The sequence below is a fragment of the Drosophila hydei genome, unplaced genomic scaffold (genome assembly GCF_003285905.1).
Source record: "Drosophila hydei strain 15085-1641.00,03,60 unplaced genomic scaffold, DhydRS2 tig00008114-arrow-pilon, whole genome shotgun sequence".
Taxonomy (NCBI): domain Eukaryota; kingdom Metazoa; phylum Arthropoda; class Insecta; order Diptera; family Drosophilidae; genus Drosophila; species Drosophila hydei.
Window position 1 is genome coordinate 10,856,653 of NW_022045827.1, and position 27,117 is coordinate 10,883,769.

Below are 27,117 nucleotides of genomic sequence, written 5' to 3' on the forward strand. Positions count from 1 at the left end.
GTATCGGTCAAACATAATGTTAGTAAACGTTCCATTTATTTATTTATTTTTATGTTGTTTTGCTTCGTTAAGTAACCAAAACAAAGAAATGTATTTAATTGTTTTCAGTTATTTAAAATAAATTGACTTTGACTAACATATAATTTTAATTAGCTTATTTATTTAAATATTGTTCTCTTTTATTAATTCAGAAAGTTTATATTGAATTTTGATGTGGTTTTTGATCTGAAAAGCTAAAAATCTATATGAAATATATTTCTAAAATACTTTATCAATGTCAACAATTACTACTAAAAATAGAATTTGTGATTTGTTTTTATTTCGCATTATCGTAAAATAAATTACAAAATAAAATACATTTCTTGCATATAATTCGTATCCTTATATGACTAAAATATTAATGTACTCACAAATCTTGGGTTAAATATTGCGCTCTGTGTTTAAATATTACTATTAATCAAAACAAATATATTTTGATGCATGCCACGCCCCAAATAGTTGTGCTGCGCCTCGATTCGATCAAGTATATATATAAATATATATGTGAACTTATTCGAAACTATTAGAAAATCGCTTAACATAATTGAAATTTAGCAAACAAAAATAAAACAATATTAAATTCGTTACAAATTTACAGAAAGAATTTCTTGCTTTTAGTTTTTTGGGGGCGCAGTTGCTGTTAAAATTGTTTTCTTTTTTTTTGGATTAGTCACTTTGGAATCCATTGAGATAAGTCGATTTGTTGTTGTCGTTGTGACTAAATTTACCAAATTACAAAATATTATATTGTTCAATATTCAAGCTTTTTATACAGTGCAATTTCATTTTTTTTTATTTTTTTGTGTTTTTTTTTAAGTATTTCTGTTTTTGGCAATTGGTTACGCGCTGTTGTAGTTGTTAGGCATATTTTAAAAGACATCCAAATCCTTGACTGCAATCGGTAGTATTGTATACCATTGTGTGTATATATAAAAAGTGGTCCTTAATTCGAGACGTGGTGTGGGTGTGTGTGTAAAAGACTTTCATTATTTTTGAAAATTTACTTTTGTTTTTTTCATTCATGTGTGCTGCCTTCGTTAGATTTTGAATGTAACTTTCTCATAAAGTTAGTACACTTAATTAAATGATAGCAAATGAATTTCAAGTCATAAGAAATGTATAAATTGAAGTTCGTTAAACAAATTGTGAACGTTTTCACTTACAGGCGCGACTTTTTCAGTTTACAATTTCTTAGTTTCTTTTGTGTGGGAAGGACAAGTCGGTACCGCTACGGCTTCTACACAGAATAGAATACAATTTTTGTTGGTTTAGTTTTTAATAAGCTAATATAAATCACGATAATATGGCCACGCTGCGTCGCGGTCCGCCCTGACTGACATTGTCCATTGAGGACCATTTCTTGATGCCATTCTTGAGCGCCTCGGCTGTCACCTTGTCCTGCATGACACGTGACATGGCCTCCAGTTTTTGGGCGCGCTCCTTCGACAGCGGCTCAGTGGGAAAATTGAGCTCATTCGCTTCGGCAAGCGTGCGCAAATCAAAGTAATATTTGGCATAAACGGAAGAGGGCACATTTATGTTGAACTGCAAAAGCTCGAGAAACTGACGCTCCAGCTCATTCATATCCTCGACCGTAATATCCTTGAGTATCTGGCAGTAGTCGACATTCCAAACTGCCTGGTCATCCCACACCTTAGACGCAAGCAGTATGGCACCTGCAAGGCAATCAAAATTATGATTATAAAACTATTTTAAAAAGTATATTCATAGAGATTTGCGATACTCAGTAATAGATGCACAAAATTAGAGATAATTGGACTTTATATATTCAATTCTTGATCTATTGTGGAGTATTTCGCAAATATCGCTCAGCGTGTCTGACATACCCAATACCATGCGCTTCCAGTTGCATGGCCCCACATCGAGTTCAGCATAGGTGAGCAAACGTTCCAGATAGACTAGAGTTATGATCGCACACTCGGCCGTCAGCTGGGCGGCATTGAAGAGGGTGCGCACAAACTTGTAGATCTGTCGATGCTCAGGATTAAGCGTATCATAGTTATCGGGCACATGATCATGTGTTAGGGGATGCAGCTTCTCGTCGAAGATGTCTAATCGCCGATCGGATTGCCGATTCTTGATGTGATAGTAAATGGCCAACGAAACACATTTGACGGTGTTCTTCAGATTTGGCTGGGACACGGTGCTATCATCTAAATAGATTGTGGAACACGAGGAGCTCTTTTTGAGACCGCCACCTCCAGTGAAGCCGCCACCCGAGCTGTTGGCGCCAGGCGTGTTGGAACCGCCGCCGCCGCCGCCGCCGCCGATGCTGCTGTTTTGTTGTGCAATTTGATGCTGTGAACGTTTTCGCGACATTCCGCCATTTTCCACTTTGGAGCGCTCCAAAAACATGGTAGCTGCCGTTGGATCCACTGATGGATCCTCCTCACCCTCGAGCGCTTCACGCTCCGAGATGTGTTGCAGATTCTGTTGATTCTCAAAATTGTCCGCATTGCTGTTGCCCTGCTGATGATGCTGTTGATGGTGATGCACGGACATTGCAACGCCACCAGTTCCATGATGACCATCCAGCTGATGCTGGGATGTGTGCGGCAGCTGATGCCGCTCCTCAAACACTGGCGGTATATCCTTCGACTTGCGATCCGACTGTGGACTCGAGTAGGCGCAGCACGAGTTCTTGTTGCCCATGATGATGATGCACCACAAATGCCGTCGATTATAAATGCAACTGTCTAGCGCCTGACTAGTTCTCCGGCTTCCACTCTCCTGCTCTATCTCTCTATCGATCTCTCTTGCTTACGCTCTCTTCAGTTGGTTCTCAGACAGCGCCTCGCTACACTCAATTTGGGGCGGAATTGGGTGCTCACGCTCTTGGTTTGCGATTTTTGGCACTTGCTCGTTTGGGTTGAATACTTGGAGCGTTTCTTATGAGCATGGCGGTGGCGTATCGTTCAACAATAACTGCTGCAACTGCTGCTGCTGCTGCCTGTAGCCAAGCGCGAAACAAGACTATAAATTCTGCAAATACATTAAAACAGTTGTTATTATATCAATTGGCACGAGATAAGCCCTGATTTAAGAAGCCAATTGCTAAAACAGCTCTGAATTAACAGTTCCAGCAGATCTAATGTGGCTGTAAATGTAAATTATTATTTCCAACTCTCGATAAGGATGACTCTATTTGAGATAAATGATAACGACGCTGTCCGATTGCCCCGCGATAAGATTTCGTTTGCGCCAGTTTATTTACAAAGCGCTGGCGCTTAGATTATTAGTGCAAAAAAATTAATTAAGCCCAAGCACGACAGTTGGCATGTGGGTGGACGGCGCCGCTAAGGCGTGCCAAGGTGGTCGAGCGCTGTTGCTTAATTTGGTAAAAGGAAAATGTAGCAAAAAAAAATAGAAAAATATTTAATGGGGCGGGGCTCATTTTTATGGTCAGGCGGTTTGCAGTGATAGTTCAGTTTTAGATTACTGTGTCACATTGTCACTTGACCGAAACGTTTTCCCCATTAAACATTAATCATGGCCTTTTTCGCAAATATCAAATAAACAGCTAAACAACATCAACAACAAACACATTCTCCAATTTGCCGCTGAGTGGATGGCAACGCCATAGGCAAAAACTTCACTTACACACACATACACACACGGCGCATATATATTCACGTATACAGTGGAGTTGTTGAACTAGTGTTGTTAACAAGATAGCTTTTCATTAAATTGTTAACGCTGCAACATGATTTAACGTTATGCTTTCAATGCAGCACATCTTAATACTTATATCGACATTTTTTGTGGAAAACACTAGCGAAAAATGGGTTTTTTTGTTGTGCAGCTACTTACAATAAACTGACAGTAAGCACGCAACGTGTACACAATATCGTTCACATGCTACGTTCACAAGCAATCAGCTGACCATGTTATACTCAAGTGGCAACGCACTGTTAACAAGATTTTAGCCTGCTGCTATTATAATTGAATTTCGATACTAAGCTATCGATACTTTTATCATTTTTAGTTTCACATTTCATTTCAAAATGAAAAAACTCACAATAGGTTTAATAATATTTTTATTAGTATATTAAAAGTCATATGGTGTTATTATAATTTCTTGAAGGTATTTCGTAATAAGCACACATCTCAGCCATTCATCTAAATACTTTAAACCAGCTGATAAATATGTGTAATAAACATTTCGAGTTTAACAGAAAAATAAAAAAAAAATTCAAGAAATTTTTGCGTTAGACTTTTACAGTAAATGAAACTAAATTATTTACAGTTTAGCGTGCAGTATGTTTGCTATAGGAGTATATTAAGTGTAGTGGTGGTTAAAAAGTTATTTTAAACCTGTGCACATTTATTTACACAAAAACCTATATTTTGTTACTTAAGTTTTTTTCTTTTTTGTATTTCTTTGGTTTGATTAAGAATAACATATGTATGTATTATGCATTATAATAGTTTATACTTTAAATGTAATGATTGCTTTGAACTCATATATTTATACATAATTCATTAATTATTAATTAATAATTCTCTGATTTGCACATTTCAAAGAAAAAAAATCATAGGATCTTTGTTAGCATTTAAACTTGTTTAAATATTTGAAATTATTTTCGAAGTTTGTTAAATGCGTGCGTAACATATATTTTAATTTTATTTTATATAGTATTGTTATTGTTATTGTTATTATTGTTATTATTATTATTATTTTGTTAGTTAAATGTGTGTGTGTATATATGCATGTTAAATATTTATTTTTTGCTACAAAACTACAATTCGCTAAGTAACTTTTAAGACATACGTTTGAATGTATTGTACCACTAACCCATATAACATACAGATGGAATACCTAGAGCAAAAGTTTTTTACTTCATCAAAATCAACTTCGTATTTGCTCGAGTACTTTATTCTCTTGCACTCTCAATTTACAGCCTTAAGGCGTAGTGTGATCGAGTGAGAGGTCCGATGCGGCCATCAGATTCTACCAAACACCATTTTGTATTCTGCTTACTCTCAGTGCTCTCTCAAATGTAAGCTTTCATATATGCATACGCTTGCACAAGTAGAAGATCATGGCAAATGTATTAGTGTTTGTTATGCTCACGGAACGAGCATGGACGCACACTTATACGCGCATGTATATGTAAAATAGCCTTTATGTGCCTGTGTGCGTTAGTCTTGCTGTTTATTCTAGATGTTCGATCTACATATATATGTATGTCTGTATTAGTATGGTTAGTGATTTGTACGCTATGTTTGGTAACAGATTTTAATAATAATATTTCATTGGGCTTTCTAGCCAAACAACTGGAACTGAAGGAGACGCATAGACATCTAATTGGACTGCGCTCGAATCTTATGCATTAATACAGCGTTCACCTTTAGATTTTTCTCCTCTTCTTTCTATTAATTTTGTACAGAGTTCTACATAGATATACAAATAGAAACTGACTATATAGCCGACTATATACTGACCTAACCGCTTTGAGCGTTCAATTTGTTTCGATACACATATCCTTTAAATTGTCATTAATTATATACATAATATGTATTCGTATTTATGTATGTTATATATGGTATATGCTAAATATATGTTAGTATTTACTGTAGCTATAAGATTACACATATATGTATGTATGTATGTGTGTAAGTGTATGTGTGTAAGTAACTAACTGCATGGTTTCAGATGGCTCATACGGCAAATGGGTTTTGGGCCCGTTCGCATTGTTTTTACCAACTACAGTAGTTAATTACAAGTATTTACTACCTTAATAAAGCTATGATCCCAATTTCAGCTGATAATTTGGTACCTTACTGCTAAGCCCATTTACCACTGTCCTTTAAGCCCGCCCCATTTGAACGCGAGCACAATCCAAATAGATTCGGGGACTACCCCTAACGCTCGCCGTCCAGTGTCGTCTGTCGCTCCGCTAAAGGGCAATGGTAAATCTTAAAAGAATGGTCCCGCTATCAGACATTTTGAAAAACGTTTAAAACATTTTAGTTTGGTTTCTTCTTCGAGTTCGAGAAAAAACACACACAATCAAGAAATCAAACAGAAAAGAATCATCTAACACATAAACTCTGGTAGTTATTTATGTCATCTATGTTTTTGTTTTTTTTTTTAATTTTTTATCTTTTTTTGTTTGTAAACATAAGCCTTGTTCACGTATAAAAATAAATATGCACTTTCCGACTGTAGATGTGCCATTACGAGTATGCTTCAGATAGTATATATATATATTTATTCTTAACATTCATATATATATATATATATATGTATATACATATAGGTATGTACGTACACACGATATAGGTAGTACGAATAGGTAGCCATGTGCATATGTAGAGGGAGATTCAAGGAAAGAAGTTTTAGATAGTCTGTTAGAGGTCTTTTAGATATTAACACAAGTTAAGTATAGCTAATTCATAGTTCAGGTATTTTTTGCCATATCAGATATCTTTTATAATAGTTAGGTACTTAACATCTAGGCATCCTTGAGCAAAGTTTTAGCTTTTCATGTGGGCAAAGAAATCAAAAAGTTTATATAGAAAATAGAAATTTAATAAAAAATATTTTGCATACAGACAGAAATGTTGTGAATTAAAACGAAACATAAACATATAATAAATTCCGAAATTCTATTGAAAACTTAAGAAATTATATATATATATATATATTTATATATATATAGTATATGTATTGGATAAGTTTAGAGTTAGGCTCTAAAAGTAGTTAAAGTAAATATATTTCAAACTATGAACTAAGCTAAGTAAATGCTTATTAATTGTTGTTGTTCTGGTTCTTCTTCTTCTTCTTCTTCCTGTTGACTTTCTATAAATGTCAACTATTTACAAAATATTTTCTTTTCTATATAACCAAAACGTAAAAACACTTTCGAATTGTGCTTTGCTCTAATATATTTGCTTTCTCTCTTTTGTTTAGTTATCTTTTGTTTAACAAACTAGTTGCAACAAGTTATATAATATATTAGCATATATATTATATGGTACATTCATAAATATTCATATTTTTTGTGTGTTTTGTTTTGATTGATCTACTAACATGAAAGTATTGCGCGTAAGCAGCTGCACGCACATTTAGCCAATATAATTATTATTTCTGCTTCTTTTGTTTAACAATAATTGTTAAGCAACAAATACTTGGTTTTGTTTATACAATTGTTCGAGCTATCTGTGCAGAGATTGTAAGTAACTATGTATGTATTTATGTAGGTATTTATCTGTCTTAACTATTGCATATCGCTTAGGGTTCACTTATTTAACGCTTTGCAGCTTCTTCAGGGCACAGCGCTTCAGTTGGCAGCTGCACTCTCGGCTGCAGCCGCATCCTTCGGCTCATCGGCTGCCGCTTCTCCAGCGGGCTTGGCCTCGGTCTCGGCCTCAGCTTCAGCTGCGGCTTCGGCAGCGGCGGCCAGCGCACGTGCCTCGGCATCTGTAAGGGCAAACAAGAGGCGATTAGATCAGGCACGGGACAGGCGCAACTTTTCGAACTTCCGAAATTTAAGGGTAGAACAAGAATTATATATACTTGCATGAATTATATATACTTTTTTTCATCTGAAAAAAAATTTGTTAAAAACAAAGGTTCAGGTTCTATCTTACAAAACCATAAAAAATACAGCTTAAGCGCATTGGCCAGGTTAACTATTTTATGTCTTATCTTTGGATATTTCAGTTTCAATTTTTTAATATTTTTATTTGAATTTACATTTTAAGATTTTTAATTTAAATTTTAACTGAAATTTATTTTATGCAAACAAAAATCGAAATAAAACAATGCTTAAATATTTTTTTATATATATATATATAAAGTAATTTAGTAAAATATAATTTAATTTGAAATATTCTCAAAATGTTGTTAGACAGCATTGGCATAAATAATCAATAAATTGAGAACACTACACAAAAAAAAATATATTATATTAAAAGAGAATCTCAGGTACGGTATCTGTGAATAAAAATTTCTTTTTTTTTCCTGGGTTCAACTTGCATCGGCAAAAATATTTAACTTCCGTCTCTCGCTATAAAAATATCGAGGGTTTAGTTTTGGGATCGCATGGGGCGCATCGATGCGACTTACGTGACTTTCGAGTACTCTAAGAATTTTCTTGAACTTGATTTATTTTTATATCGCACTTTTTCTTCGACGTTCTAACAACTCTGTGTGAGAGGATTGATTATGCTTTGGTTTGTGTTTTTATATGAAAGGGGTCAAAGGGCAAAGGGCAAGGGGCAATTGTAAGTGAATTATGTCTACGAAATGACTTAGGCACCGACTAATGCGCTACAGGTGAATGCCTACCTTTGATAGCCTGCTCCTTCCAGATCTTTTTGTTTTCGGATAGACAAGCCAACCAGGGTTTGGTAATGGTAAACTTTGCGCCGGTTAAGCTCTTGCGCGTCATAGAGCAGGAGGCATTCTTTTTCGAATCATCCATATCGTGATCAGGGTTCTCTTCGGGCACGGACGCCGGCTTCGCCTTGATGGCCGGCCCGATTGGCGTCAAGATGTGCTCTAGCATTTCGGACATGATGCTCATGCTGGGGTCCACAATGAAATCGATAAAGCCGATTTGAGATTCGGCAACGAGCGTGCTCTTGCGATCGCACAGCGGACTGAACGGCAGACCCAGCTCCTTCTCGAGATCGCCCTGCCGAAAGAATTCCTCCAGCAGCAGCATGGTCCAGCGATGGTGGACATCCCAGTGCTTCGCCGGATGCGAGATATCACAGCAGTGCAGCACCAAGGACAAAGCCTTCGACTTGTCTATGGTGGGCTCCTGCAATGTCAGCAGACTGCGCATGATCTTCAGCTGCTGAAAGTGATACGTCATATCGGTGGCCAGCACCATATCAATGATGAGCGTGCGCAGCTCCTTGTACTCATCCCGCGACAAGTGCGACAGTATATTGGCCTCGTCCTCCTTCATCAGCCGAAAGCTAGCGCTCACATGATGATTCTCCAGCACCGCTCGATCGTTATATAGCAGCGCCGTCTCCGAGCCGGACATCACGTGGAAATTGTTAGTGGTGCCCGTGTGCTCGAAGTCGTGCAGCAGCGCCGCCAGCAACGAGGCGAATATCTCCAAGTCCGTCAGCCAGTTCATCAGGCCCGTGTTGCACAAGCAATAGTGCATCGTGTGCATCACATCGACAGCATGCAAATTGTTGTGATATGGATTCCGGAAGCGGCAGTAGCCCTCCTCAACGCGATTTAAAAATGTCTCGAGTACCCCCGGCGATATTTTAAACTTGTGCATGGCACCATAACGATTGAGCAGATCATAGGCAACATACTTAATCACCTGACCACTGGCTGCCTCGGTCAATGCAAACACGTCGAAAGTCCATTCGTCTAGATTCTATGTATGGAATGGATAATAAAATACAAATATGTATATATAGATGCATTTATATATATATATATATATATAACTTATGATTAATCGGAATAAGTAGAGTTATAGTTGAGCTTGCTCGATTAGCAGATATCCTGAGCCCCACAGCGATACTCCAATCATTTTACATTTCTGTAATGCACACATTGCAAACAACACATGTATACACACACATACACTTGCATGCATAAGCACGCGCTCTGCTTACTGCGCTGTTGTCGTTGACGCAGCGGCTGCGCGTTTTGGCTGCGCTTGGGCTGTGTTTGGGCTGCGCTTAGGCTGTGCTTGGGCTGCGCTTGGGCTGCGGTAGGGCTGCGCTGGGACTAAGTGTGGGCTGCGCTTGGGCTACGTTTGGGCTACGCTTGAGAAACGTTTGGACTGCGCTTGGACTGCGCTTAGGCTGCGATTGGACTGCGCTTGGACTGCGCTTGGGCTGCGATTGGGCCGCGCTGGGACTAAGTGTGGGCTGCGCTTGGGCTACGTTTGGGCTGCGCTTGAGCTGCGCATGAGCTGCGCTTGGACTGCAGATGGGCTGCGATTGGGCTGCGCTTGAGCTGCGCTTGGGCTGCGGTTGGGCTGCGGTTGGACTACGTTTTGGCTGCGCTTGGACTGCGCTTGGACTGCGCTTGCGCTGCGCTTGGGCTGCGATTGGGCTGCGCTGGGACTGCGCTTGGACTGCGCTTGGACTGCGCTTGGGCTGCGCTGGGACTAAGTGTGGGCTGCGCTTGGGCTACGTTTGGGCTGCGCTTGAGCTGCGCATGAGCTGCGCTTGGACTGCAGATGGGCTGCGATTGGGCTGCGCTTGAGCTGCGCTTGAGCTGCGCTTGAGCTGCGCTTGAGCTGCGCTTGAGCTGCGCTTGGGCTGCGCTTGGGCTGCGGTTGGACTACGTTTTGGCTGCGCTTGGACTGCGCTTGGACTGCGATTGGGCTTCGCTGGGACTAAGTGTGGGCTGCGCTTGGGCTACGTTTGGGCTGCGCTTGAGCTGCGCATGAGCTGCGCTTGGACTGCAGATGGGCTGCGATTGGGCTGCGCTTGAGCTGCGCTTGAGCTGCGCTTGAGCTGCGCTTGAGCTGCGCTTGAGCTGCGCTTGAGCTGCGCTTGAGCTGCGCTTGAGCTGCGCTTGAGCTGCGCTTGAGCTGCGCTTGAGCTGCGCTTGAGCTGCGCTTGAGCTGCGCTTGAGCTGCGCTTGGGCTGCGCTTGAGCTGCGCTTGGGCTGCGCTTGGGCTGCGCTTGAGCTGCGCTTGAGCTGCGCTTGAGCTGCGCTTGGGCTGCGCTTGAGCTGCGCTTGGGCTGCGCTTGGGCTGCGGTTGGACTACGTTTTGGCTGCGCTTGGACTGCGCTTGGACTGCGATTGGGCTTCGCTGGGACTAAGTGTGGGCTGCGCTTGGGCTACGTTTGGGCTGCGCTTGGACTGCGCTTGAACTGCGCTTGGGCTGCGCTTGAACTGTGCTTGAGCTGCGCTTGGACTGCAGATGGGCTTCAAGATGGAAATTTAATTGTTGAATAACTTTTCCTTTTCTTAGGCTTTGTCTTAGCCTTAGCTAGAGATCCTGAATACAACATACGTTTCTATAACTAAATATGAAACACTTAAGAAATTGTCGTCTTTGATTGACTCACAAATTAGACAATCTTATCTAGGAGCAAGATACGTATACAGAATTTTCGTTAAAAATGAATTATACAACTCTGTGTTATACTCAAAACTCATTGCAACCCGGAAATATAGTTCCATTATAAAGATAACAAAATATCAAAGAGCTAAATTCTTATTTGACATTGATAAGACAACGTCTTCAATAGTCACACAGCTCTCGAGCTGCTCTGGACTCATTAGCAGTTCACTCACCTTAAGAAGTTTGACTACGTCAGGTGGAAATTGCATCAGCGTAGAGCTGGATACACGCCTGTAAATGCGATCCACAAAGATGCCCGCTCGTATGGCATGAGCGACTGATCGGAATCGGGGCTTCTCGTCACTTCTGATTCGTGTGGTTGCCATTTGGCGCGTAAAGGTGGATGCCAGCCACTCGCGCACCTCCGGCGGCACCGCATCTGGCTGCACCTCGGACAGCTCATCGTCCTCGTCGGCCAGGCGCCTAAAGGAGTTCGGGTTTTGGGTTTGAAGAAAAGCCATTTATTAGTTCAGTTTCATAAAAGGTTTTCCAAAAACTTTTGAATTTTATTTTTTTTTTTGGCTAAGTTAAGAAAATTACCAAAAACGCTTCAAAAAAACTAAAAAAAATAATTAAAATTAAATTAATAATAAATTTGAATTAGCGCAATTTTGTTATTGTTTTCCTTTTTGCATTTTTTTGGTGTTAAAAAATTAATTCAAACTGTTAAAAACAACAAAGAAACCATAAAATATATTTGAAAAATAATCAAATCTTGTGTTAGGAAGTGGGAGAAAAGTTGTTTGGAGTTGGTGCTTGGAAAACCAATTTCTTCTATATATTTTTTTGTGTAAGATAATGCAACAAAAGATCGATTTTGGTTAGGAAACATTATCGAACGGGATGCATACAAAATTAATGTAAAATTTGCTAAAAGGCAACGAACGTAGTTGAGCGGGCACAGTGCATGCTTGTATGTGTGGGTGTGTGTGTGTGTGTGAGTGTGTGAGGTTTGTGTTGACTAAGAGTATATTTGCTAATTGCATGCCAAGTTCCAGCATTTGGCCAGTGCAAGAACAAACGTGCAACGTGCAACAAGACAAGAACCAAAGACGACGACGACGCCTTCTGTATGAAGACTTCAACTTAAAGTTTAGCTGTGACCCGTGCTGCCTGGGAGCATTATTTTATGCTTGTAATTGGCTTTGATATCAATTTTGAAATACGAAACTAATTGGTCAATTTGGGGGGTTGGAGCCAAGCTGAAGCTGCTTGCCCCAATCAGTGCATTTCTATGGCAACTGTTGGCCTGTCGATACTCCACTCATATCTTACACATTTCCAAGTATTAAGCACACACACTCACACACACACAATTATTAGTTGGAAAAAATATAATATCATCGTTAGCTCGTTAGGGCGCAGAGCTGCAGAAGCACTTAAGCAAATGCCATCGAGCTGCCTTGGGTCTTTAGCGAAATTAGCGTCATATTCAATTATGGTTAATTAGTCGCAGTGCAGCTAGCAAGACGGGACTGCCCTTAATGTAACTGGGTTGGGGTATTCCAGCTTTTTTTATCTTTTCTAATCAAAGTTTTTAAGCAAGCGATAACAGTTTTAATTATATTAACTATAGATATTTGCATTTTGAGCTTGATTTTCGGATTATTTCCTGCTATTATTATACTATTAACTGCTAAAATCTTTTATTATAATACCTGAAAGTTGCTTTTGCTTGGTTTTCACATCTTTAAACCAAATTTGAACTTCTAGTTAGCCCAATATATCTTAATATAACAGCTAAGCTCACACCTAACTGGTGTGCTTAGTGTAGCACAGTGTAATGTAGCCTAGTGTAATGCCCACCTAGATATATTCTAGCTTCCTTTTCCTGCTGTTTTGTATGTGTTCTTTAACAATTGTTTATTTAAGCTTTTACTTACATAATTATTTTATTTTTTTTTTATTTTTGACTGTCAAGAATTTTGAATAAATTAATTTATTACAGTTGTAAAAAGCTTCAAAAAATTAGAAATTGTTTTTTAAATTATTCAAATATAATTTTAAGTTCATAATTCAAATTGCAGTTTTAGAGCTCCTAATTAAGGCTAATCTAATAGATATTATTTTCTGGCTTCCAGAACTCTAAATAAATATAAACTGTTTTTTAAAAGAATTCAATCCGCATTTAGTAATCATGAGTCAGAGTATATCTATCCGAAGAAAGCTATAGATAGTGTCTGGCTTTTCATATATACTCTATTCTAAAATACGTATTTTGAGGTGTAGTAACCCCATGAAGATACTATCTGAAGATGGTACCTAAAAGTTGAAACCTTTGACTCTATTTCCTGCTTTATTGTGTGTTGAATTTACTGATCAGCCCTCGCTTTTCCACTCTTCTTTTATACATATCGATAATAGCTAAGGATTTTTAAAAATCTAAAGTATTTTTTTTTTATTTTAAAAATTTTTTAAAGCTTAAAGGAATTTTTAGAAAAATCTTAACAAATGTTTTGGAGGAAAGGAGCCCGACTTTTAGCAACCGTAATGGTACTTAGCGAACAAATATTGTTTTCTCTTCCAAGTGCAGCTTAAGCTTACCCATTTCTTGACCTTTTTAGTGCCGCATATATCTTATATAAGTAACTAGACTTGTATCAGACTTATATATTATATAAGTAACTAGACTTGCATCAGGTTTCTATTCAAGCCAGAAATTGCATTCAATTTAAGAAATGTCCGGCATTTCGACTCGTTTCTCATTTCTAAATCGACTTCCTCTGTGCTTTCGAATAGCTGAAACTCTAGAAATTTCTCGCTTGCCTCTCAGCCAGCAGCAGCAATAGTTCAGCATAGTTTGTGGGCTCCTTTAAGCCACACGCTGGCAAAGTTATATAACTTCGACCGCAATATATGAGTATGCGCCTTCCTGGACACAACGCGCCCCCCGGCGCCCTCGCTAGCAAGTCCCGTTATTTTTGTGGATACTTGTGCAATTGCTACGAGTTGTACGAGTGAGAAGCGCTACGACAGCTAACGCAAATACACTTCACGCCGTTTGCATAGTTACTCTTATTCTTTTATTGTTCGTTTGTTGGGTTAACTACTAAATTGTGGAGTCATTTAACTTAGATTTATTTATGTAATACCATTCCGTTTTCATGGCATGCTCCGCTTCGGTGGCACACAACATTGTCTATTAACTGTTTTAACTTTAGCTTTATAACTGTATGGCAATTGCACAGCACTATTGCAGTGTTGAGTTATACTTTATGTTGGTCGCACCTTTTCTTCTTTTCCTGCGTCTCCTTGGCGCGATACTGAATTATGAACTGTATTAGTTCGACGGTTATGACGCTTTGACGGCTGCTTTCACGCCTCAGGCGACTCATCGCAACGATCACGAAGCTAATGCTTCTGATTCTGTTCGCCAGAGGCGCTGTTCGCTCTGCTGCTGCTGCCGCTGCTGCTGCTATTCCTTTAACTGTTCTCCTTGTTCTTGTAGTTTTTGTTGCTGGTGTAGACATGGAGCAGCGTTGACTTTGCGTCAATGTCAGCTATTTTTGCTCTATCTATGCTCGCATTGGCATTCGCATTGGTACACTCGAAATTAACCGTAATTTATCACTGTACAGCAGCGCACGGAAGAGAGGGAGAGAGTGAGAGAGCGCGAGCTTAGCCACAGTTGTTGTTGTGCACAACAGTTTGCAATTAGCGCCAAATTCGCTTTTAATGATGACAACGGAGCGACAGGACGACAGAAAGAACACACGTGTGCAAATATTTGTGCAGCTTTTTTATTTTTGTCTTATATATTTATTTTTTTTGTTGGCCTTTTCGCGTTGTAATCCTTTTGGACAGCAGTTGCTGCGTTGCGCGTAGTTGGCCCGTTGCGAGTTAAATTTAAACTAAATGTTGTGCCAGGTGCGCAAAAGTTCCACAACATCGCGAAACTGGAGCTGGTTGCGTGCCTGTGTCCCGGGCCCGGGCCCAGGCCCAGGGCCAGGCTCAAGCCAGGAAGCTACCTGCTCAGAGAGAGCCTGTGCGTGCTGCCCCATGTACTATAGTAATTCGTACACTCACTACACTCGACCACACGCCAGCAGCAGAGCACGGTGCAGGGCTCTGTATGGGGCATATCAATTATGTCAGCAAACAACAAAATAAATAAAAATAAAAAGTAGTAATAATAAAAGAAACGGACTCTTTGTGGCGAGCTCAGGAGGGCGCAGACAACTTTAGCCAGCTACAACAACTACAATATTCAAGCAGCCTCGTATATTTTTCCTTTACAACTTATTTTCACAAAACAATTATACAAAATGCTAAAAGGCATCAGCAAAAGCAACAACAACAACAATAATAGCAGGGCTATAGCTATATCCAGCTGATAAACACGACAACATCACGAGCACAAAGGCTTTTCAGCCAGTAACTTCCTCTTTAAGCCTTGACGTTTGCCTTATTGTGTTTAATGACTTTGCATGCCTGCCAGAATCTCAAGATGGCGGACGCCGCAACCGCAACGGCACTCAACATTTCGCCCGCAGGTCAGCATTGAAGGTAGCCCCCCTAAGCGTTATAAAAGTCTTTTTTATTCCCATTCCCCTACACACACACTTTGTGTTTCGCAAGCACTTTTGTTTATGTAGGCAATTGCATTTCATTTCATTTCATTTCATTACATTACAATTTTGTAGCATTTAATTTCGCCGCAACTTGCGGCGAATTGCGTGCCAGGCAATTGTTTGCATCACTTATCGGCACATTTGCATGTTTCAAGCATGCAAACTTGCAGTCCACTACTATGTGCAGTTAGAAATCACGCGAGCGGCCATAAAACAATGCCTCAATGGAGGCAACAGGTGGCGCTCTAGAGTCAAGTCCTTTAATTGGCGACTTCTGTCACATATGTATGTGCGTCTCGCTCACAAACGTTACTAAGTGACATTTAATTAGCTTAAGACAATATGTCGTATCATAGATGGGTTTCTATTTAAACAGTTTTAATTATACTTAACTGTGTGTGTACATGTAGAGAGATCCTTTTGTTGAACAGTAGCCAAAAATTTCTTAGAAATTGAATCTTTAGTGGTAAAAATCTCGATGGCAACAATTTACGGCTTAAAGCCATTTTGGGGCGAATGCCTAGCGAAGCATTTTGTGGCTACGTTCCCGACGCTAAAATGTTTGAGCTTGATTTTAAGGCTCATTTGAGGGCAAAACCAACAATGGAGCCCCCAAAAGTATGCCACTTAATAGTTATGCGTGTAATTTCCTCTGCCTCCGCCGCTGGCGCTGCCTGAAGCATTTTTGTTGACGTCGCGTCGACGCGTCGTTGTCATCGCCAGCGAACACGGGAAATTGCTACCAAATTGGCAGCATTGTTTTCTGTCAATGATTTTCCTGTATTTTCTGAAGGGCCACGCACAGAGCGGTCGAGAGCATTTGCAGAATGTAGAATAAATGCTGCGTGCAGCATCACATGAGCTGGGCACAAGGGCGCGTTGCGTGCATGAAATCATTAGATTTTGTGAATTTCGCAAAGCTGCGAGAGAGTTGTACCTAATATTTTGGATCATACTATATATGAAAATGATAGCCGTGTGAGCGATAATAAAACTCAAAGCGAACATGTGTAAGTCGTTAAATAAAGGCGAGCTTCAAGCACACCAAAAGGTCAGTCTCCACTTGGAGACTTTTGAGTCTACAAACGAGCTTTTGTAGAAGATTCTATCGAACTAGCACATCTTCAGGGCAAAACGAGCTTTAAGCTACACATAAAGCAAGTCTCCACCAGAAGACTTTTTGGGTCTACAAACGAGCGAAGCTATAAACAGTAGCTTCCATAAAGTAAGTCCCTCTGGCTAGTCTAATTCCACACTTTGCTTGGTCAACCCTCGCAATGGCCAGACTGATTAAAGCGTGTATTTGCTGTGTTCTCTTCGTTTGTATTGTCAAAGGCAAGGAACAATGGCCCGGCTAACAGCAGTTGGGACATCAGCTGAAAGGTCCTTGCAATTTAATGCGCCTATTTCACCGACATCCTCCGTGTGGATGAGTCCTTTGCTGCTGCTTATGTGGCAAGAATTGTCAGTTAACATCATTTGTTATTGATTTTCCCTTTGTATGGCCATGTTTTGCTGTCGTTCAAGGCATTTTTTGCTGTTATTGTATATATTCTTTTTGGGTCACTTAGTCGCACCGCTGCCCACTGCCCTCGCTGTCTGCTGAGCCTAATGTTTCACGCGAAAGATGATTGATGACTGCGAGCCGTTAGATCCATATAAATGCTACAACCCACAATATTTTCGCTAACTGTACGATTGCTTAGAGACATCTACGTATAATGGAGCGACCTTCAACTTAACAGCTTGACCTAATTCCATTCCAATACCCATTTTACTGCTAGTTGGCAATGATGAGGCGAAAGAAGCAAATAACCGACTTGGGCTGCGTGAACTATATTACTTGATATTCGGAATCAGTCTACTAAGACTATATATATTTCATACTTATAAAGTTAAGAATGGCAAAATTTCAGCTTCTTTTTATTATAAATGATGTCAAGCGTGTTAACTATATTTTCAGAACGAGTATCTCGTAGTCGGGCACTGCCGACACTTTTACTTGCTTTTTATGAGTGCTTGCGTTTGGCACTCTCGAGTTTTGCGTTTTAATTGCCTGCAATTTCGATCTGCAGGTGAAATGCTACAATGAATCATTCATTGGCATATTTAATGAGTATATATACATATGTGTCTCTGTGTGTGTGTTGAATATTTGCTTAAATCAAACGTAATTTGAATTTATGCTACACTCTGTGGCAATTACTTGTTCGGCTTGGATCGTTGCAGCATGACGGCGGGAATTTGGCGTTTTTTAATTATGATTTATTGGAAATGCGCGTTTTAATTTGCACTTTCACATATTTCCACACGCGGCTGGCAGTGCGTGAGCCCAAAAACTGAAAAGCACATTAAAACCATTTCCACCTTATCGGCGCATGAATGAAGCCGCAAATGGCATTTAATTTGTGAGTTTTGTACTATTGATATCGACGGGCAGCAATAAGAAGCCTCGGCACAGACCATTTATTTTGCTTTGAATTTTGAATTTATTATTATTATTTTTTATCATAATTAAACAAAACGAAACGTTGCGTCAGCAATTTGACTGATAAGCCCATTTTGTGGGTGTAACACTTTTTTGGGACATCAGTGTAAAAGTGAACTGTGCTAGCGACAATAAATAAAAAGATAAATTGACAGTTCCCGAAAGATACGAATTTCATTGGCTGGTCAAAAGCCTACAAATGAGTGTAGACTCTAATTGCGTATTGGAGACTTTCATTTGCGTCGCAGGAAAAAAATACGATACGATACAGCTCTAAAGAGTCTAGAAAAGTATATTAAATAGATTTTAAATAAAAGCCAAGTTAACAAAAAAGCAGAAAAACTAAAAAAGGAGTTCTACTGTAGCTCATTAAAATAGCAACAACTTTTGGTACATTTGTATCTAGGGGCAATCGTGCACGTAATTTATACCTTAAACATACTCATATTACGTAAGCAAATGATTGTGTATTACGTTACGCTTTTAAAAGCTTACACAGTATAAGACCTATTCACAACGGCTTAAGAGACGCCGTTAAACCAAGACTTTTGTGCTCAGTGGCCCCGGCGGCTGCTCGAGAGTGGGCCGACAAATGACATGCTAAACTAATTTTTGGTGTCATCCGCACATGTTAAACACTAAATTCAAATGACAGGAGACGCCCCACAAGTGACTTGTCCTGCGGCGTTAGCTTGATTAATTTTTGGCTGACAAGTGCTTAGCAATAGAGAGTGCGAGTGCGACAGAGACACAGAGTGTGGGTTGAAAGACACAAATCATTGCGAAATGACTGTTGTGCTGCTCTGTTGCGTTGGTGGGTGCGGGTAATTGTATTTTTAGCGAGTGCAGCAACAAAATAACACAAGCCCCGCTAAACAGAGAGTAAGGGAGAGAGAAAGGGAGGACAAACCGCAAGCGTATAATTCGTTTACTGCTGTTGCTGTCGTTCAGGCTGATTATGCTATGTCGAGCATATTTGAGCACATGCGTGGAGCTGCTGGTACAGACGGTATCGTTGGAAGACGTTAGGGAATGGGTGGCTGAGTTGCATCTACATGAAAATGATAATATAAAACAACAAACAACAACAACGATAAACAATCAACAATGAAATCAACCATAAACGTAACGAAACGAAATGACGCACCGCCAGACGGATCAATGGCAAGGGATAAGCCCGTCAGCCAGCCAGCACAGTCCGCAATGATAAAAGGAAAAAATGGCAATTTGTCTGGGATTAGACGGCCAATGAGTTCGCGTGTCCAAGGCTAGAACTCAATTGACAACCCAATACCAATAATGGCAAACCACCAAATGGGCCACCAAACGCGCTGTCAACGCGGCTAATTACTCACATCCAAATGGTCTGCTGCTTGGCAGGATTCCAAATGCCAAACACCAAACACTCAAATAACAGCAGCAGCCACAACAATGTTCCCAATGTTGCGCGCAGTCAACGAACGTCGAAACAAAGCAGATTCCAAAACTCAATCAGCAGTCGGCAAAAAAAAAAAAAAACAAAAAACAAAACCAAAAGCTTATAAATATTTGACGACACTTTTATACCCTTTCAAAGAGTAGGTAAACCCATGACATAACATAACATAACGTAAGCCGAACAGAGCTGTTACTTAACAGCTTTATTTTCTTGTAACACATTTAAAGCTTTAACGGAATTTGCTATGTGAAATGTTAAATTAGAAAATGCCTGTAGACAAGAATATAATAAAAAAAAAAAGAAACTGCTACTATAATCCAAGCAATCCTTCTTTCTACGCTATTCGTTTAGCTGCAAGCGTACAAGGATCATTGTGGGGCTTTGCTGCTTAAAAACTCCCTTGGGAGCTGTTACGCCGTCGTCAGCCTGGATTGGTTTGTCTGTCTGCCAGCGAGTCGGGCTGAGTTGAGTTGAGTCTTTGTTGTCAGTTTCAATTTCGTCGCATTACTGTGCTCAACCCACTTGGCTGCAGTGCAGCAACGCATATAAATGGCGGTCAATTGCAGCTCGTTTTGTTAGCTCTGGCCAGGCGATTAGCGAAATGGCCAACTGGGGACAGATCCCGGAATGTTGCTCTTTAAAGCCTTCGCCTGCTGCACACTAATTATGGTTTGCAACGCGTGGAAAATGGCAACGCATACATTTTGTTTGTACACCACTCCGGATACCGTTGCATACACAGCTGGCTGCGTTTTCAATTACCTGGCTGACTACTTAATGGCCAGGTGTGTGGTTTCGTCGTGTGCATCGAAAGCTGCCAAAGCGATGGGCTCGACGGCCTCGAATCGGACTTTCAAACTTAAGAATATGTTTTTAAAGTTATTTTATACTTTTACAATTCTCCATTAGTTGCTACGTATGAGATAATTAGTTTAATTGAGACAAGAACTAGGGGCTAAGCACTAGGAACTAGGCACAGTGTTAGATGCATGTTGTGCTATGATTTTGGCCACGCGAGATTTGGTTGTGGTTGTGGTTATGGTTTGTATCTGTGGATTGGCGACTCTTAAAGGTCCTAAAGTGCGGTCGCTTGGCGCCGGTTCCAGCGCCAGACGGTCGCATCGTCGCAGACGTAGACCAGGACGCTGGCATCCCGGGAAAATGCTATTTGACGCACAGTCGCCACGCTGCGCACGTTGTGCAGGGTCGTCATGTGGGCACCCTCTGGATCACTGGGGTCCATTTCCCAGACATAGACCTTGCCCTGCTGGTTGCCCAGTGCGATAACCTTTTGCCATGGATTGAAGCCGAAGCGCACAAACCATATCTCACACTCGTCGTACTCGAACTCCGCGATGATGGTGCACGAGGAATCACTGGGCTTCAGCTGCTCGAAGCTCTGATGCAGCTGGCCGGGCTTCCAGCAGACGATGGCGTTCTCGCAGGACTTGGAGAGCACAAAGTTGCCGAACCACTGCACGCAGTCCACGTAATTGCGATGAATATCGCGCGTTGAGAAATCCGGAAAGTGTTTGGTGATTGTGGGAAAGGGCAGCGTTGACTTCTCCTGGCTAAACGTTTGCGACAGCTCGATTTTGTGCTGGAATTCTTGGGTGTTGAGGCACCACAGTTTGAGTGAGTGGTCCATGCCGCTGCTCACAATGCGATCGCCGCGCATATTGAAATCGATGGATAGCACTTCATCACGATGTCCCTCAACACCGCCGAAGATCGCAATGCAAACGTGCGTCTGTATGTTCCACAGGCGTATGGCGTGATCCTTGCTGCCGGAGAGCAGCAGTTGCAGCTTATGCGGATGGAATTTCAGCTCATTGATTGCCTGGCCATGGCCAATGTAATTGCCCACGGCTTCGTTCTGTTCAATGTCAATGACACGGATGACTCCGCGGTAGCCGGCGGCGGCAAGCAGCGGCGCGGACGTCTTTAAGTTATATGACCAGGCGCAGGTATAGAAGACTTCATCGGGCTGGCATGGAATGGCATGAATTGGCAATTGAATGGCATGTCTGGTTGTGGACACACTGGCTGCTACTTACATCCGGATCTGCATAGCAGTGGAGCAGCGTTAGGCCGCCTTTGCGTGGACAGTCGTAGACGGTGCAACGATTGCTGCCCGCTGTGGCAAACACTTGGGGCTCGTCCTTGCCTAGCAGCGTGTTGAACGAGACGCCAAATATGTTGGCACCATGGTTCTCCTTAACATGCGTGCTTGAAGAGTAGAATTGTTTCAGCTTAAAGCCAATTACGTTTTTCTTCAGCTTCCGACTTACTCGTATTTGTAGGCAGCGCCGCTTTTTGGCTTTGATTTGTGGCTGCGCCGGCCGCGACGTTTGCTGCGTGTGCTGGAGGCCGGCGATTTGCTACGTGAGGTGGTGCTGTTCGTGGTAAAGCTAGCCGATTCATCCTGCATGTGTGTCATGCGGAAATTAATTGTTGTTGCTATTAATTTTCGCGTTTTTCATTGCAATTTGCATATTCAACTTACGCCGCACGAATCGTCCGAGTCCTCATTGGGATCATTGTCGTTTTTCGCTTTTTCGCTGCTCATGGCACTTTCAGCACACACTTGAGGCACACGGCCGTTGGGCAATAAACAATTTACCTTGTTTGCACACAATTTAAGCAACAAAACAAGTGTTTTTGTTCACTTTTGGCGGCAAGAAACACGCGCAGCGTTGCCACCACGCGATCGTTATAGCGATGGGGCTTACTATAACATTGCGCTGTTAATTAACATAAGCAATATCGATTGCTCCATTGCTTATCGAAACAGATACACAATAACTCAAGGAATAAATTACCTATCGATAACTTCCCCAAATAAATATGCGCGAATAAAGTTTACGCATGCGCAAGCCAATTAAGGAATAATAGTTATTATTGTTTAAGAATAGTTGTAAGTATATAGAGACAATTACATGCCATGAATTTAAGTGTGAAGTAACATTTACAAATATGCGTATAATATATGTATGTATGCAATTATTTAAGACTGTACATATGCAACACAAAGGGGTCGGGGGAGTACAGAGATCGCAGAAAAGGGGTAATAAAGGGGTGTATAAAAAGTGGAATTCATATACATACATATACATATATATATTTACAAAGTTAAAGCGATATAGTATAAAAAGGGACAGTATCATATATACAGCAGTAGAAAAGGAAACGCACACAATTTTTCATGTTGTATATAGACAGAAGTTGGATATAGTAGTAGAGTTAAGAGACAGACAGAGAGACAGAAAATTTGTTTTTATATTTGTTTGTTTGTTTCTGTGTTTTTTCTTGTTAACGTAACGTAACAACGTAAAAGACAACTTAAATATTAAATATTGTACAAAAAACTAAAAATGCATTAAAAATATTCTAATTTATGCAATATAAACCATTTGCAAGTACGTTTTATTCGTCGACATTGATCTCGCCCAGACCGGTGTGCGCAGGCGTCTTTGTCGCTGAACGGTCGCTTTATTACTGCAACTGCTACTGCTGGAAACACTTTGACCTGCGTCAGCGCCACTTGCTGACTCAGTTGGAACTGTTGTCGTCGTCGTCGTCGACGTCGCTGTTGTTGTTGTTGTCGCTGTCGGTGTTGCTGCCTTTTGCTCTTCTGTTACGCTTTCGGTGACTGTTTCTAGTGCTTTGGGTACCTGCGCCTCAGATGGCGACAGCGGCAGAGCTCCTTTGTTTGTTTGATTGTCTGCATTTAGTGGCTGCTCAGTCGACGTCGACGTCACCGTCGCCGTCGCTGGCGCCGCTGCCTCTGCTTCTGATGCCTTGTGTAGGCTGCAGCTGGTATTTGAGTTGTTGTTGTTGAGATTTTTGCAGTTACCGTTGCAGCTCTTGTTGGCAGCCTCGCTACGATTGGTCGTTGGTCGATGGTGGTCAAGTGTTTTTTTGCACAGCAGTTGGCAGTGAGTAAAAGCGAACCGGTACAGACAACAAATTTATGGTACGGTTCGTTGTTTGGCATATTCATATTAATTATTGTTTTTTTATGAATTTGTGAATTTCAAAATATGGTTGGCAATAGAAAGAAAAAGTAAATATAACATCAGTTGATAGTTTTTTTATAATTTTTTTGTTTTGTTTTTGCTGGGGTTAAAGGGCAATTAAAGCGAGCACATTAGTTGCCTAAGGAATGCGCACACAAGCACAAACGCTCGAGAGCTCGCAGATAAAAAGTGTTGCATACTTTCGACTGTCGAATGAGTACGGCTCGAGACCAACCCAAGCCCACCCACACTTGGCTATGCAAATCGAACAATCGTGTCGGAATATTGTGCATAATTTAAAGCGAATGCAACCACCAGGCACACACACAGACTACGTTCGGCGCTGAATGCAGTCCATAATACATGTGCGCTGTGTGAGTGACAGGCGCATTGGGAATTCGGGCTTTTAATTGAAACTCTGTTCCTCTGTGGTAAATAATAAAAATGCAATGTTGCCTTTCCAACTGCAAATATAAACTTAAAAAAGAAACTGCCCAAAATTGAATTCGTTTAGCGTAAAGTAACGAGTGATGTTTGGAGCGAGTAACAAGTAACGAGTAACGAGTAACGAGTAGGGAATAGTAGAGTCAGATGATGCGAAGACAGTTGTCATCTGGCAGACACGAGGGGAACCAACTCGATACTTAAGAGTAGAGAGACATCAATAGTTTAATACACCGAGAATTGGAACTATATTGTGTTTTTGGAAAAATCAAATAATATAGATATAGAGAGTGAGACAGTTCTTCAATAATACGGTGCTTAGCTTTGCAGAGGGGATTATCACACGATTCGCATTAGTAGTAGAAGTAGTGGTAGTAGTAGTAGTAGTATTTATGTAAATGTTGACTAGACTAGCTAAAATACACGCGTTCTCTTTATATATTATGAGTTAGATGAGTTCATAATGAATTGAAGATGATCAACTTTGCCACAGAACTGCAGAGCAAGGCAATAATAGTTTAGTTATAGTCGTTTCAACAGAAAATAGCACTACAACTGATGAGATAGAAAGAAAGTTAAAAGAGTTAGAAACAGAGATAGAGATAGAGAAAGAGAAAGAGAAGAGAGTTAAGGAAAAAGATTGAGAGAGTGGAATGATATATGAATATATAGTATTCGGATTATTGGGATAAGTATAATTTCTTCTGTTTGATATGAGCGCGTAGTTGGGGCGGGGTTATTAAGTAGGGTAGAGACGGAGAGAGAGAGATTGAGAGAGTTAAAAAAAAATGTAACAAAGTTAACGACAAACCAATATTTTTGAAGTTGGCTCTAAAAAGACTTACTCTTCGCTCTCAACGGATGAAGACGCAATCTGCCCCAATTTACTTTTACTTGATGTGGGGCTTCTGATCAAACACACACACATGTATAAAAAAGAAAAAAACAAATATATAAAAAACGTGTGGAAAGTTGTAAACGGAAAAACAAAAACCGTAAAACAATAACGAAGAAAATTGTCGTTAGCTACATTCGTGTTAAGATTGATATATAATGGGAAATGTATGTATTGTAGGCTCTCCGATTTATGAAACTCTGTTTGAAGCTTGCCTTTTGTGTGCAATCCGAATGGAAATTCAATTCAATCAGCACTCTACGCAGAGGAGACATACTAATGCGCTAAAGCCTGAACCAATTGTATTATATATATAAATATATATATAACAGAGTTAAACGATCCCCGAAAGCAGCAGCAAATTTGTGATTTGGCCGGCTCGTCGTTAGATTTTTTGATTAGAAAAGAATAGTGCAGAACAGCTTCGAGTTCTTCAAGTGCACAAACAAAAGCAACACAAATACAATGCATCCACCTACCTTGACTCGTCTATGAAAACAGCTTCCAGCACACGCGCCGCATAGTGCAGATTCCGCTGCATATCCTCGTAGGCAACGGTCTCATGATCCATCCGTCGCAGCAAGCTGCGTATTCTGCGAATGCAGATTAATTAAATATTATCAGAACACAGATTGCATTAAACTTGTGAAGTCAGTAAATATGTTTAAAATAATTCATAATATATCCTAATCAAATAACTAGGGTTTTAAGGGCTTTAACTTTATATGAACTATATAACACTGGACTTAATGACAGAGTGGCACATCTCTCTTATTGCCACATATCTCTTATGGCAATTCCAGCCATGCCTAGATGCCTTCCACGAATGGACCAAGTCGTGGATGTCGCCATGAATCACATATCCCGATTAAGTGGGCTTAAATGTCTTGGCTGCTTGCAGCGCGTAACAAGTTAACTCTGGGCAGGCATAGAATGGGCAAGGTCTACCTAGCTACTGGCCATTCAGGTGTATGGAATTGCAGCTAAAACGCATCTGAACAAAGTGAGTGTTCTACAAGCCAAAATTTAGAAGAAAATTCCAGGTTCATAATGAGCTCATAAATGAGAAGTCCAATGAGTACTACCTACTTTTGTATACCCTGTACTCTGTAAAGGGGCTGCAAAGGGTCCCCACGTGATACTTTCATCTAACAATTATAAGAATATCTCGATAAGTCTGAGTGGAGTGCTATCGCGTTAAAGATATAAAGTTCCTGAACGATACCAAAACTTGAGCTTATCTGAATTTTTGCTTTAGTGCGCCTTAAAATTTTACATTGTTACTTTAATAATTAATATTTTATATATAATAACAAAATATTATTATTATTTTTTTTTTTTTTACACTTTTTAGCATATTGCATATGATTATAACTATAATATTTAGGACTATTATTTTCATTATTATTTATCTGTATCATTGTAATAACAAAAAGTTGAGGCTTTAAAAAACTGACGTTAGGCTTCTGCAAAAGTTCTGAGATATTTCTATTCTTAACTACTGTAACTGTACTGGTTTGTCTATCGTCCTGTGGTTAATCTTTTAAATGCTTATATCTATGTGTAAAATGAGCTCACCTGACAGCTGCTTTGTTGAGAGCATCTGGCGTATCGACAGGTGGCAAACGTTCCGTGTCCCATACATCGCCGATCGAAGTATTTGAGGCCGATTGTAACGATTGACGCGACGATTGATCCATTAGTGGATTGAATATTGAGCCAATTTGGCCGGTGGTTACGGAGTTCTGAAACTCGCCGGTATCGCGACTTATTCTATAATCGAAGGTGGCTCGCTCGGCTGTCGGTATATTTGCATCGGTTACGAAATTCGTTTGATTTGGCGACGACGGTTGCATTTTGCCAGCGAAACTCGATTGAACTCGCGATGAGCTGTCTACCGCACGCTTATCGGCGGCTGTTAGGGGTGCGTTTCCGTTGGTGCCCTTAGCACTAAGTCGCTCCGCGAGAGTCTCACTGATCGGTGTCTGGAAGAAGCTAATGCTGCCCGACGATGGCGAGGCGATTGGCTGCGATTGTCCGTCGATCTGTGAGAAGCTCTTGCGACTATTCGAGCGCCGTACAATGGTAAGTGAGCCGTGTTCTAAAATAATAAGAGCAATAAAGCGGTTGACA

The 27,117-nt window shown here is 40.5% G+C and overlaps 3 protein-coding genes across 10 annotated transcripts in view; all 3 read right to left on the reverse strand.

The window, feature by feature from the left end:
- Positions 1–396: 396 nt before the first annotated feature.
- LOC111603748 (cyclin-Y-like protein 1) lies at positions 397–3,949 on the reverse strand. Of its 2 annotated transcripts, none has more exons than XM_023321470.2 (3): positions 3,871–3,949; positions 1,887–3,042; positions 397–1,715 (listed from the first exon to the last, which is right to left on the reverse strand). In XM_023321470.2, exons 2-3 carry the CDS (start codon positions 2,710–2,712, stop codon positions 1,333–1,335), a joined length of 1,209 nt encoding a protein of 402 aa, XP_023177238.1. In that variant the 5' UTR covers positions 2,713–3,042; positions 3,871–3,949; the 3' UTR covers positions 397–1,332. The 2 variants fall into 2 exon arrangements, with proteins under 2 accessions (XP_023177238.1, XP_023177237.1); XM_023321469.2 differs by lacking the exon at positions 3,871–3,949 and adding an exon at positions 3,661–3,859.
- Positions 3,950–6,856: 2,907 nt separating this feature from the next.
- LOC111603778 (calcium/calmodulin-dependent 3',5'-cyclic nucleotide phosphodiesterase 1) overlaps positions 6,857–27,117 on the reverse strand; it is a 48,423-nt gene continuing 28,162 nt past the window's right edge. Inside the window, exons 3-9 of one of the 7 annotated variants that reach the window (XM_030224358.1) lie at positions 26,563–27,085; positions 25,464–25,577; positions 23,050–23,508; positions 11,303–11,552; positions 8,357–9,416; positions 8,135–8,214; positions 8,040–8,075 (exon numbers count right to left, since the gene is read on the reverse strand). In XM_030224358.1, the coding sequence (XP_030080218.1) occupies positions 8,180–8,214; positions 8,357–9,416; positions 11,303–11,552; positions 23,050–23,508; positions 25,464–25,577; positions 26,563–27,085 (2,441 nt within the window). In that variant the 3' untranslated portion in view covers positions 8,040–8,075; positions 8,135–8,179. Of the gene's footprint in view, positions 7,487–8,014; positions 8,215–8,356; positions 9,417–11,302; positions 11,553–14,357; positions 14,768–23,049; positions 23,509–24,934; positions 25,031–25,463; positions 25,578–26,562; positions 27,086–27,117 lie in introns of those variants that run through there. The other 6 variants (XM_030224356.1, XM_030224360.1, XM_030224357.1 and 3 more) reach the window with 6 other exon arrangements.
- On the reverse strand, positions 19,941–22,369 carry LOC111603781 (polycomb protein esc). Its single transcript, XM_023321523.2, has 4 exons — positions 22,133–22,369; positions 21,918–22,051; positions 21,684–21,855; positions 19,941–21,613 (listed from the first exon to the last, which is right to left on the reverse strand). The coding sequence occupies exons 1-4, from the start codon at positions 22,193–22,195 to the stop codon at positions 20,702–20,704; spliced, it is 1,281 nt and encodes a 426-aa protein (XP_023177291.2). The 5' UTR covers positions 22,196–22,369; the 3' UTR covers positions 19,941–20,701.